Raw genomic sequence first — 13,916 nt, forward strand, 5'->3', positions numbered from 1 at the left:
CTGTGCAGCCTGAGGGAGGAATTCATAGTGTTAATGTGGGCAGAGGTGGATTCTAATCATTAATCCAGGAAGCCATTGCCAGGGCTCAGAGAGGTGCCTGGCAGGAGCAGGGAAATACAGAAAACCTACAGAAACCAGACAACTTTTGAGACATGAAAACAGGGTCATGGAAGTAGATATATTGTGATCAGAGAAGCTAGGTAATGCACAAGGCAACAAAGTAGGTAAACCCATGTATTAATGTCACAAGACCTGGAGAAGACTGAAGTTTGGAACAGGTAAGTAAAGAAAGATACTCACAGAGCTGCTCACAGAGTTTGCAAAAATGAGGGATAATGAGAGAAATGGATGCATGCTCTGATGAATAGAAAGAACATTAATCAATGGGGGGAGGGAAGAGCTAAGGTATTTAAGGTGATTGTTAAGGTCAGAGGAATGAAAAAAGCTCTATAATGTTTTACCATATGAAATACAAGTTTCACAATATTTCTGTTGGTTGACGACACTTATTTTGTCAGAAATGTAAAGGACAGGATCAAAAAGCATATCACATTAATTTCAGAACCATCAGTTTCCATCTATCGATGGCTATGCCTATGGATCTTATATTCCAAACATGTTAGAGGCATCTCCTCTTTGTGCTGTGTTTGTCCTTGTTTTACACGAGTGAAAATATAAAATATAATAATACAATATAACTGTGTTCATCTGCTCTGGTGCAAGTTCCTCATACAAGAAATATAGGCACATATGTTAAAGTTAGACAAGATGGAAAGTCAGGAGGCACTTGGCATTTTAATAGTAAGTTAGAGTACATTTTTACCCATAGAAGTCTTTGAGGCATACAGTGTAATGTATTGATGCCCCTATGTCATTGCTGGTAACTATATGTAAAGAAAAATTGTACATAGCATTTATTTGTCATAAACTAGTAGCTCATTTTATTTCACTTGTTAAATCTCCGTGACATCTAACATATTCTAGACAAAGATGGCAGAATGCCCAGCTAAAAAGTATTTGACATCACGTTTTAGTATCTAACCCTCTTAGAATACCTAAACTAAAGGAATACATTAAAGCAAAGAATTCCATGTTTGTCAGTGGACTCAACCATTTTCTACATGTATACCAAGGCGGACAACTACAAAATTGCCACATACGTATCAATTTGCTTGCCAGTTATTTGTATCAGGAAAGAGCCTTTATAAGTACTATATGCTAAAGTCTAGATCTGCAATGTATTCCATCAATATTGTGATGTTTGCCACATCATGACTAAAATAACAGATAGATATAAAACTGATGTAAAAAACAAAACTGCACAATAACACAACATTTGAATATCAAAAATGTTTCAAGCACATTGATGTGTAGAAGTGTCAATGTTACCATTTACTTAAAATGTTGTTATGCTGTAAGTAGCCCCATTACCCCTTAACAACCAGACCTTTTTGTTCTCTTAATTATGAAGTCTTTTTATTTTCATCATCACATTCCTAGACCCATTATATTATATTTATTTTTTCCATTGATGCAGCTGTGCAAAAGGGTATTTGTTTTTTATTTTTCAATAGCACCATTTTGGGGAACATATGATTTACGGATTAGCCATTATTTTTTTTTTTGGGGGGGGGGGGGGATTCAAAATAACAAACAGTTCCACCATTGTTATCTGCTGTTTACAAATAACATGTTAACTCTATTGTAGGCATAAGAACCCGAATATATATATAATTTATGGACTCATTTTTATGGGGGGGTTTTTTTTGGGGGGGGGGGGGGGCGCGGTGGAGAAAAACTGCAAACCCACCTTCTTTTATTAAGAAATTTAATGAAAAGGGGTTAATTTATCTTTGGAGTGACTTGAAGCAAGCAATGTTTTCATTACATGTATAATCCTTTGGAATACATAGTATTTCACTGTACTATAGCCACTGCCATGGCCTAATAGGAAGATACTGATGGCAAGCCTGGGGGTCTTTGTTAGGCCTCAGCTGCCATGGTAATGCATTGGCACTCCATGGTACCAACATGAGGAAGCCCCTTCTGTTAATTCTGTTAAACACTAAGGTGCCACAGTTTAAGGGGTTAAACTGCCAGCTCATGATAGATTGTGTCCATAATTCAACATTAAGGGGTTAAAGGGGTTGACTGACATGAGAAAAGGGGTTTTGTTTATTTCCAGAAACAATGCTACTCCTGTCCATGGCCTATGACTTCACCTTACTTGACAGAGACTGAGCTGACTAAATAAGAGTGACACTATATATGGGTGGAAAAAAACTGTAATTTCTTTTTAAATTTTCAGACAAACGCTAGATTTTTTTTTTTTACTGTATAGTAAAGAAAGGCAACAAAGATTTCATTTAAGTCCAAATTGTGAGTCTGTGCAACATTTTCATAAATATGCGGTTGATTTGCCAGGGTATCAATAAAAACAATTGTTAAAAAAATTACCTGGGCCCCATAGCAAGAATCTAAATCCATGCCCCATTCATAGCCCCTAGCCCTACTACCTGTCACGGATGATGTTGCAGATAGCTGGAACTTATAAATAAAGATCCGACTGGCTTGATCCCAAACTAAGGAGCATATGGGTAAGCCCTATAAAACCCTAAGAGCTCTCCCTGACTGCTATGCCCATGCAAGGGTCTGAATGGTAGACGATTGCATGCCCACATACCTAAGACTGTGTGACACCTGAAGACCTTATAATAGTGAGGGGACACGACCACCGGCTCCCTGCACTAAATACGGATGCAGTCAGGGTCACCTAGAATCAAGCCAGCAAGGAAACACAAATAAAGAAAAAGACTTATCTTAGCAAACAGCAGCAGCAGCCTCCAGCAGTGAACACCTCATCCAGGAAGTAGTATAAACCGCAAAGTGAGGCAGTACGGGAGGGAATATAAAGGGAGACAATTAGTCAAAATAGGTGACACCTGGGAGAAGGAAAGGAGATGACAAAGTGAAACCAAAACAAAGAACGTCATGCAAGAAGCAGAGAAGAACGTCTGCCAGACCTTCTCACAGAACTGGCGGTGACACTACCCTTAAATACAGCAGTGTACTGATATATGAGGTATGAGGTATAAATTACAGCTCGTACCTCACATATCAGTACATTTCTGTATGTACTGTATATCTTAACACACTGCATCTATTATACCTCGTACTTCACATATCAGTACACTGCTATATGAGTATGAGTTTCTGTCTGTTCTTTATGCGCGACCAAACAAGTGGACCGATCTTCACCAAATTTGGCACACAGGTACATCAGGTTTTCGGGAAGGTTTTAGACTCTCTAGGACATACCATTTCTGAGGTATTCCCAAAAAATGACCTGCATTAGCTAATACAAGCCTGCAAGTCTTTCTCTTCATATCCCAACTTCCATACACACGGTCACATGTCCCTTATCAGCCAATAGAAGCTTGCAGGCCCTTAGTCTCCACATACACACAGTTTTACTCCAGGTTTCCATAACGACCCAGCCATTTTTCTACACTGCTGTAGGTCAGCTTTAGGCTAGGGCTACACGACGACAATAAGTCGCACGACACATAGGGCACAACTACACTGCTACACGCATCTATCTTGGATGGATTTTTTGCGACTATTGTGTCGCAGTCACAGCATGTCTGATGTCTCAGTGCGACACCATAGCCTATCATTATATAAATTGTTGCTCGACATTGGTACGACAAAATGTCTTGCGACACATGTCGTCATGTAGCCCTAGCCTTAACGGGGCAGGGTGCTGTGGAGGTCACTATTAAGGGGGCAGGGGCCACTATTAAAGGGGCAGCTGCTGTGGAGGTCCCTGTTAAAGAGGCGGGCACTGTGGAGGTCACTGTTAAAGGGGAGGTCACTGTGGATGTTACTGTTAAGGGGGCAGGGACAACTATTAAAGGGGCAGCTGCTGTGGAAGTCACTATTAAGTCAGCAGGGTACTGTGAGGTCACTGTTAAGGGAGTGGGGTACTGTGGAGGTCACTGTTAAGGGAATGGGGTACTTTTCTCGAGCTGCACCTACTCTCTGGAATACTCTGCCCCGGAATACTAGGTCAATCCACAACTTCTCCGCCTTCAAATGTGCCTTAAAAACACATCTTTTCAGGCAGGCTTATCAAGCTACCTAAAATGATTTTTCCCAGACTAAACCTTTCCCCCCACCAACTCCTCCGGCCTGAACTCGATCCTCTAGTAGTCCCAAACCCGAAGCAGATCGGTCGGCACCACTCCTGTCTGTTCAATAATGGCTCAAATCCTACTTATCACAATCCACTACCTTATGTGTCACCCCCAATTCCTCATTGATTGTAAGCTCTTGCGAGCAGGGCCCTGACTCCTAGTATTTCAGTTGCATATTATCCAGTTATTTTTGTTTTGTATATGAACCCTATGAACTTGTAAAGCGCTGCGGAAAATGATGGCACTATATAAATACATTTTATTATTATTATTATTATTATTATTTGGCAGTCACTATTAAAGGGACGGGTGCTATGGAGGCCTCTGTTAAGGGAGCAGGGAACAGTGGAGGTCCAGATAAGGGGACGGTCCCCTATGGAGGTCATTGTTAAGGGGTGAGGTTCTGTATAGGTAAATGTTAAGGGGGCGGGCCCCTGAGGAGGTTAATGTCAAGGGAATGGGGTGCTGTGAAACTCACTGTTAAAGGGATTTTCTCAGCCAGATTTTAGCTACAGAGCTTTTCAGATCATCATATCAGTCTCCTTGCACTAGATAAAAATATACTAGTCTTACCCCACCTGTCTTTTGATTTTTACTAAAAATCGCTTTTATGCATATGCTAATTGCCTTCATAAGGAGCCCAAGGGGCTGTCCCTCCGGCCGTTGGAGCCAAGCCGCTGTTAATTATTCAAGCCTCTCCTCAGCTTTTTTTTTCCCCAGTGCGTATGCACCCTTGATACACACGTCCAGGCCCGCACAGTGTCCTGGCAGCAGCCTCATCCAGGGGAATCGCGCATGCGCCAGCTTTCTGCGCGCTTCGCTCTTTTTTTCCAGAGAGCGTCACAGCCAGGGAGAAAAAAAATCTCACCATTGAGAAGCCCTGGGGCCTCCTCCTCCCTGTACCGATGCTCAGTATTTATATACTGAACGGGAAAACTACAGGAGGGCGTAGGAGCGGTATTTGAAAAAAACAGGAGGCAGGGTGGCAGCATCAGCGGGGGGGGAATCCCCGCAAGTAAAGGTATTTATCTAAACTAAAAAAAAAACATGAAAGGTCCTCTTTAACACACTGTATCTATTGTACTTTCTACCTCATATATCAGTATGCTGTTGTATATAATATGTATCTGTACACACTGCATCTATTATACCTTGTGCCTCACATATCAGTACACTGCTAGGTATACTACATACCTGTATAATAGATGTAGTGTATATATATATATATATATATTATAAATCAGTGTACTGATGTAACAAGTACAAGGTATAATAGTGCAGTGTGTATAGATAATATGTGGTCAGTTATATATTACGGTTATTGTGTGAGGTAGAGTACATGAGGTAATAGTGGTTGTAACTGTCTGCAGTATTATATACAGATGTAGCCGAGCTAAAATTGACTCTGATAACACATGGCACAGTGTTTTCTTGGCTATCTCATGACAAAAGGCATTTAAATCCATTGAAAAGTTAGTTATCTTTTTCTTGCCATTCTTTACTTAACACGTTAACCATCAATTGTAGCTTGGTTGCATCTGTATATACGAGTGAGATATAAGTCAAAATAGGGAATGGGGTGCAAATGAAGAGAAATGTGGAGGACCTCCTCTTACCACTTAATTGTAGTCTTAGTGGAGAGCTCATCCTGCAGATCTTCTCCATGCTGTTGGGGGTTAAAGGACCTATTATGATGCTCTGTGCAGTTCTTTTACTAGATGTACAGGACCTGTAATGATGATGATGTCATCACAGGTCCTGGCAGATGCTCCTAACTAACCTGGAAACTACACAATTTTTTGTGCAGTTCCTATACTAGATGTACAGGTCCTACATAGTACTGTAAACATCTTAACTATCTTGTAACTCCTATATTGAGATATGTATAAAATCAAGTCCTTAGGGGTGGTCTAACCAGATCTCCTCAGACATATCTATCTGCATCTGTCTGTGAATTTCTCGGCCGAAATAATTGATCAATCTCTGCCTTGATAGAACCACTCTGACACATCATATACTGGAGCTGGACAGTAATAAGTGTAATTAGGGGATGGGACCTTTAGTTCACTGCAGGCCCCTTTTCCTTATGGGCCCCATAGCAGCTACGTAGTATGCCTCTATTGGAGGTACACCACTGGCTACTGTGACAAATAGAAGGGGCACAACAGAAGATTAAAAATAGAGTAAGGTACAAAACCAAGAAGAGAAGAGGAATCGGACAGAGGAACTAGTATTGAGAGAGACCATTCTAATAACTACAGACTTCTAATAGTAAGGTTAGGTCCACATGGAGGACCCACTCTAGGTATAGCTCCATTCAATGGAGCTAAACCCTGTGCAGACTTTGTGAGGGGTCCGCACGGTAACCATGCCAAGAATGGACCTGTACAGTCTTGGCACAGTCTTGAAAAAGCATGGCAGAAACCCTCAGTCGCATGAACTGTGGTGGGGCCTCCCATTGAAAACAGTGAGAGGCAATTTTAGCGCAGATTCAGCCTGGTTTTCAGCACTGAATCCACGTTGAAACCCTGTCTGAAAATCCTCAGTGTTAACTAAGTTTTAGGGTACTAGTTTTCATTTTTATACTGTTCTCCCACAGGATACAACCCACAACATGTACAGCCAAAAGCGCTACGACAACCCTCCAGACTACAGCCCACCAACTTACATTCAGCAGCATAGCCATGGTCCTGGATCATACGCTTACCACATGAACTCTACCCACCCTGACTCCTTCTATATGGAAGATGTGCCACCACAACATTTCTACAAGTGGAAGTCTCCTCCTGGCATTGTCCGAATTCTACAAGCCATTATTGTTTTTCTGTGTTTGACAATCTTTGCCTGTGTGGCCTCAACATTATCGTGGTTTTATAATTATGGAGGGCTTGGATATATGGGTGGAATGGGTGGAATGGGTGGAATGGGTGGATACCTAGGTGGTTATAACAATATGTATGGGTATGGCTACGGCTCTGGCTATGGGATGACCAATCCCCAAGCTGCAAGTGGTTTTATGATGGGAATGAGCATTTTAACTTTTATAGCCATGCTAGGGTTATTTATTGCAAGTGTAACTAAAGCAAATGGATCTCGGTCTCGTAAATTCTTTTTGATTATAGTAGTGCTGAGTGCTATTTTAGCCACGATGGACCTTATTGCTTCCATTGTCTATATTGTTGGCGTAAATCCAAGAGCACAGATGGGTGGCAACATGTACTACAGTCAGATGTTAGCAATGTGTAACCAGATTTACAGCCCAATGTCATCTGGAGCAGGCTATATGAATCAGTACCTGTACCATTACTGCATGGTGGATCCACAGGAGGTAAGAAAGATGGAAAGAAAATATGTTTTGACTTTTATGTGCAGTCAACAGTATCAAGTATTGCATTTCTCTTTCACAGGCCATTGCTATAGTCTGCGGTTTTATTGTAGTCATCCTTCTATGTGTCATATCCTTCTTTGCCCAAAAGACAAGAAGTAAGATCTGGCGTTTCGGGGAGCCAAACATTTACTGGGATAAGCCTTTTGAAACATATCAGGAGGGGCCAAATGTTGAGGAGTGGGTAAGAACTACAAATTAGTCATCCTGTACAATAACTTTTGCTTCTGCCTAGGATTTATATGTTCCTAAAGTCACAGGAGGAGAGTTATCAAAAATGGTTTTGGCTTAGTTGCCAATAGCATCCAATCAGATTCCACCTTTCATTTTCCAAAGGAGCTCTGAGAAATGTGAAGCGGAATCTGATTGGTTGCTAATAGGCAACTAAGTCATTTTTCCTTCACACCAGTTTTCATAAATCTCCATAATTATGGATCCACTACTATCAGAGGTTTAACTTGTTAAAGGTTTTTTTCTCCAGTGTTATCACAGTCGTTCTTCATTGTTTGGATTGCTTTTACTTGTTTTATGTTTTGTCTTGAAGTGCAATACAAGGTATACTATGGATTTTTTTTTTGTACAACAGAAACCTATGGATGCAGTTTGTAACCATGTAGTATACAATTGAATATGTGTGGGTCATAGGTATTTTTCAGATAAGGGAGTCATATATGACTAAAGCAAGTTGTGATACCTTAAACCTTTCCATGATCTCAACTTATTTGCTTCTGCTGGTGATCACAAGAGAGTCTGACTTGATTCCATTTGCCATGGAATCCTTGCTGCAAAAGCATCTTTGGAAGAATTCTCTAGTTCTCTATTCTTCTTCAGATATGGCTTCCCTAATGCATCCCACATTCCCCATCATGCCTCTGGCTTTGCGGACATTGAGTGGGTGAAGTGTCATCACTCTAAGGTCAACAAATGATTAATCAGTGACGTAGAACGTCTGCTCAATCCCACTGCAGAGCCTCAATGTATTCTTAGGTAATGCAGCTTCAGACTGTCTCCTCTGTCTCCTGCTTGTGATAGTTTTCTCCTTGTCAGCTTATAAAAGCAGGAAGCATGGAGAGCAGTGTGAAGCTGTATCTCATAGAAGTACATTGGAGATTCTATACACAGCACACACTGGTGAGAATGATGATCACATGACAAGGTTCCCATAATGATAGGGTTCAACATGTACGAATTCAGCTGAGATGGGATGAAACAAAAGAGACATTGCTATAATATTGGTGGTGAGCTAGTATTATATATGTAAAAAAATTGGTTCTTGAAAATGATGTATGCTTTTTTATTATGATTTGCATAATAATGTATGGTCAATAAGAATTCAGATGGTAAACCCGATGACATTGATTTTGATTGACTTGTCTTTTTCTCCAAAAATTTGCTTTCTAAATTACTTATTTTAATGCAGAATGAGAATTAATATTAATTACCAAAGTGGCTCTGTATGTTGTACTAGTTTCTGCCGGAAAAATGGGCACATATTCTCTGCAAAACTGAGCATTTCTTTTTTTCTTCCTTTATAAGATCTAGCCAATCTGCTACTATATTATTGTAATAGATGAATATGGATTTTTTTTAGATAGGGATTACTTGAGGTAGTCCCTTCATGTGCAGACACAGCTGACTATAGACACAATATCGTTCAAGTACACTGCACAAAAAAATAAAGGGAACACTTAAACAACACAATGTAACTCCAAGTCAATCACACTTCTGTGAAATCAAACTGTCCACTTAGGAAGCAACACTGAGTGACAATCAATTTCACATGCTGTTGTGTAAATGGGATAGACAACAGGTGGAAATTATAGGCAATTAGCAAGACACCCCCAATAAAGGAGTGGTTCTGCAGGTGGTGATCACAGACCACTTCTCAGTTCCTATGCTTCCTGGCTGATGTTTTGGTCACTTTTGAATGCTGGCGGTGCTTTCACTCTAGTGGTAGCATGAGACGGAGTCTACAACCCACACAAGTGGCTCAGGTAGTGCAGCTTATCCAGGATGGCACATCAATGTGAGCTGTGGCAAGAAGGTTTGCTGTGTCTGTCAGCGTAGTGTCCAGAGCATGGAGGCGCTACCAGGAGACAGGCCAGTACATCAGGAGACGTGGAGGAGGCCGTAGGAGGGCAACAACCCAGCAGCAGGACCACTACCTCCACCTTTGTGCAAGTAGGAACAGGAGGAGCACTGCCAGAGCCCTGCAAAATGACCTCCAGCAGGCCACAAATGTGCATGTGCCTGCTGAAATGGTCAGAAACAGACTCCATGAGGGTGATATGAGGGCCCGACGTCCACAGGTGGGGGTTGTGCTTACAGCCCAACACCGTGCAGGACATTTGGCAGAGAACACCAAGATTGGCAAATTTGCCACTGGCGCCCTGTGCTCTTCACAGATGAAAGCAGGTTCACACTGAGCACATGTGACAGACGTGACAGAGTCTGGAGATGCCGTGGAGAACGTTCTGATGCCTGCAACATCCTCCAGCATGACCGGTTTGGCATTGGGTCATTAATGGTGTGGGGTGGCATTTCTTTGGAGGGCCGCACAGCCCTCCATGTGCTCGCCAGAGGTAGCCTGACTGCCATTAGGTACCGAGATGAGATCCTCAGACCCCTTGTGAGACCATATGCTGGTGCGGTTAGCCCTGGGTTCCTCCTAATGCAAGACAATGCTAGACCTCATGTGGCTGGAGTGTGTCAGCAGTTCCTGCAAGACGAAGGCATTGATGCTATGGACTGGCCCGCCCGTTCCCCAGACCTGAATCCAATTGAGCACATCTGGGACATCATGTCTCGCTCTATCCACCGACTGTCCAGGAGTTGGCAGATGCTTTAGTCCAGGTCTGGGAGGAGATCCCTCAGGAGACCGTCCGCCACCTCATCAGGAGCATGCACATGTAGGGAGGTCATACAGGCACGTGGAGGCCACACACACTACTGAGCCTCATTTTGACTTGTTTTAAGGACATTACATCAAAGTTGGATCAGCCTGTAGTGTGTTTTTCCACTTTAATTTTGAGTGTGACTCCAAATCCAGACCTCCATGGGTTGAAAAATTTGATTTCCATTTTTTAATTTTTGTGTGATTTTGTTGTCAGCACATTGAACTATGTAAAGAACAAAGTATTTCAGAAGAATATTTAATTAATTCAGATCTAGGATGTGTTATTTTTGTGTTCCCTTTATTTTTTTGAGCAGTGTATTAATGAAAAACTTGTCACCTTGAAAATCCCGCCAAAATACGTTATGGGTTTGTTATAGAGCAGGAGGAACTGAAACAAGTGACATTGAGCTTTGAAAAAGCAGCATATCGAAGCTTTTTATCAGTGGGGGTCTGAGTGCTGAGACCTCCACCAATTACTAGAATAGCACATTGTCTGCAGGAGATGGGCTTAAAGAGGACTATGTACTAACTATACAGACATGTAGAGCGGCGCCTGGGGATCTCACTGCACTTACTATTATCCCCGGGCGCCGCTCCGTTCTCCCGCTATGCCCTCCGGTATGTTATAGTAGGCGGAGTCTGCCCTTGTTCTTCTGTAGTGCTGGCCAATCGCATTGCAGAGCTGACAGCCTGGGAGAAAATAACCTCCCAGGCTGTGAGCTCTGCGCTGCGATTGGCCAGCGCTAGAGCAGAACAAGGGCAGACTCCGCCTACCATAACTTAGTGACTGAAATCTCTGCCTACCATAACTTAGTGAGCGGAGATACCGAAGGGCATAACGGGAAAACGGAGTGGCGCCCGGGGATAATAGTAAGTGCAGTGAGATCCCCAGGCGCCGCTCTACATGTCTGTATAGTTAGTACATAGTGTTATAATCGGTGAAAGGTCCTCTTTAATAAAAAGTATATGTGCCCATCTTGATTTGGTCACCTGCAGCAAGGAAAGAGAGCGCGTTATGCTAGTGTTTCTCTCTCCTCATTCTAGTGATGAGTGGGGGTCTCAGTAATTAGCCCCTAACCGATCAAAACCTTTAATATGTTGCATTGACATATTAAAAGTTCGAGATACACTTTAAGTAAAATATATATAGCTGATCATGGGCTTAGGAGTCCAGTAAGCAGCTGTACTCATAGACAACTTTCTCTATATGAGTGTGGATACAAAGATACCTGCCAATTAACACTGCCCTCTAAACCCAGAATAAGCAAGAATTTGAAATGAATAACATGCAAATCTTACTCCCTCAGCTCCTCCAGTTCTGTGACATACTGTTGATAAATGAGAATGCCTGTTCAGTGTGACAAGTGCTTTTTAAAGTGTTAGTTGTAAAAAAGGTGATGTTTAATTGGATGCCAAGGTGGCTTAAATACCTAAAATAATATGCAAGTCATTATCTGACATTTATTTTCCTTACCGTTGGGGTTACAGTAAACATGGTGGTCAAAACCCAGCCATGATGTGCCCTAAAACTGCACTGCCGTCGACAATAAACATCTGTATGGTTTTCAGCTGCATTATGGTCATATCAGCAGATCGCCATGTCTGGTTCTAGCCATGCGTGTTTAAATGCTTTTTAGTTGATCACTATATGGACACGTGAAGAGTGACTGCCACTTAGTTGTATTGTCCACTCTGTAGTCTCTCAGGCTGCCATGTCTGGTTCTACCCTTGGGTGTTTAGCTGCTTTTCAGTTATTTAGTATAGGAGTACGTGTGATTAGTGACTGCCACTTGTATTGTTTAGTTGTAGCCTCATCTTATGTATTATGAAATGCACTTCCGGTGTTATCCAATTGTTGGGCTGCTGTGTCCCTCTCTAATGCTTTATTATAAAATTCTGTTCAGATTGACTGCTAATATAAGCACAGCTCTCGGTTTAGTAAATGTATTTGCTTATTTGCATTACAGAAAGGTAGATTGATTATAAATTATAAGTAACTAACCACTGGTGAGAAAATAAATATCATGTTATTGCTACAAATATAGTCATTCATATATCACACTAAACAAGCAAGGTTCCTAGAGATCCATTTTACAGAAACAGCATTATGCATCAATAACACTCTATCTGATATAAATTTTTGTATATAAAAAATGCACTTTATTTTTCATCAAAGGATTAATGTGTAGTGAAGGCAGTAAAGAGGTTAATGCCCACTGCACTAGAAGTCTACCAGTACTGTAAGGGCTAATGTATAAATCCTTGGTAATCTATGATACAACAAGGGTAATGGCAATAAACTTGGTGGTCTAGGATAGAATTTAATGTTGGCATCCTTGGTGGTCTAGGAGGGATTTATACTTCATGGGTACCCATCTCTCTAGGCTCCAGCATTAACCCTGCAAAGATAAAAAAGACACAAAAATGATAAACACATTCTGCACAATATTATAAATAAATAGATACGTGGATGGCCACAATTAAAGAAAAATAACACAATGTAGCAGCACTCTCAAAGCATGTATACCCTATTTGATATGATATATACATTTGAGGTTCTTAGCAAACATATTTTGATCAGAAAATATCTGTGCCCACCCACAATTGCAAGGTGACCTCAATCCAGATGGGATCCTACTCTATTTAATAACTCTCTCCATGCCATATGGTCATCTAAATTCAGGAAAGTGGAACCCACACATATACTGTGTTGCTACAATTGTTACCTCTACGTGCCATCAGGCATCCAATGAGAGGAAGAGAAGACTCAGCTATATCTATCACACTAATCCAACCTAGGTTGAGATCACCTTGTTGTGGTGGGTAGGCACAGATATTTTTTTGATAAAAATATATCTGCTAGTTTATATATAGATTTTGCGTTAAGTGCTTTGAGACTGCTATGGTCTGTTTTTTTTTTTCATGCATCTGCATCAACGTTGTAGTGGAGGGAGCTTGTTGCTGCAGCGCTGCTCCTGAGGATAGGCCATCACTTAGTAAAGATTAGCCAAATCCTTTAATAAGTTGTTCCAATACTATGAAAAAAGGAATATGCTTTGTAAAAATATTCAAATGTTGGCAAGATTGGCTTTACTTGCTATATAAATTATCATTCTATTTTTTGGTTTTCTACCATCATAATCAAGTTCTCATTTAACTACTATAATAGTATAATATTAATACAGTAGCTACATGATTTTACTTTATAAAGGTGTAACAACCAATGTCAGGTGCTATTAGCTCTGCGCAACTGCCAGTCCCTTACTAAATGCATATTTACTCATTGATAGTACCAGTTTCTGTCTAGTGACTCATTAACACCCTCTCTAATAAGAGCCAGCACAGCACACAAAACTAACACCTTATATCAGGGTGGGGGAAAACAATCTCCTGTTTGCTACAGAACAATCTGATATACCGTTCACAACATTTCACTCTG

General features: G+C 41.2%; 1 protein-coding gene across 2 annotated transcripts in view; it reads left to right on the forward strand.

The window, feature by feature from the left end:
* Nucleotides 1–63: 63 nt before the first annotated feature.
* The window catches only part of LOC120989397 (occludin-like), a 38,685-nt gene continuing 24,832 nt past the window's right edge, over nt 64–13,916 (forward strand). The window contains exons 1-3 of one of the 2 annotated variants that reach the window (XM_040417472.1): nt 64–278; nt 6,796–7,524; nt 7,604–7,765. In XM_040417472.1, coding sequence (XP_040273406.1) covers nt 6,811–7,524; nt 7,604–7,765 — 876 coding nt within the window. In that variant the 5' untranslated portion in view covers nt 64–278; nt 6,796–6,810. The remainder of the gene's footprint in view (nt 279–6,795; nt 7,525–7,603; nt 7,766–13,916) is intronic. The other variant, XM_040417473.1, reaches the window with a different exon arrangement.

The sequence above is a fragment of the Bufo bufo genome, chromosome 2, assembly GCF_905171765.1.
Source record: "Bufo bufo chromosome 2, aBufBuf1.1, whole genome shotgun sequence".
Taxonomy (NCBI): Eukaryota; Metazoa; Chordata; class Amphibia; order Anura; family Bufonidae; genus Bufo; species Bufo bufo.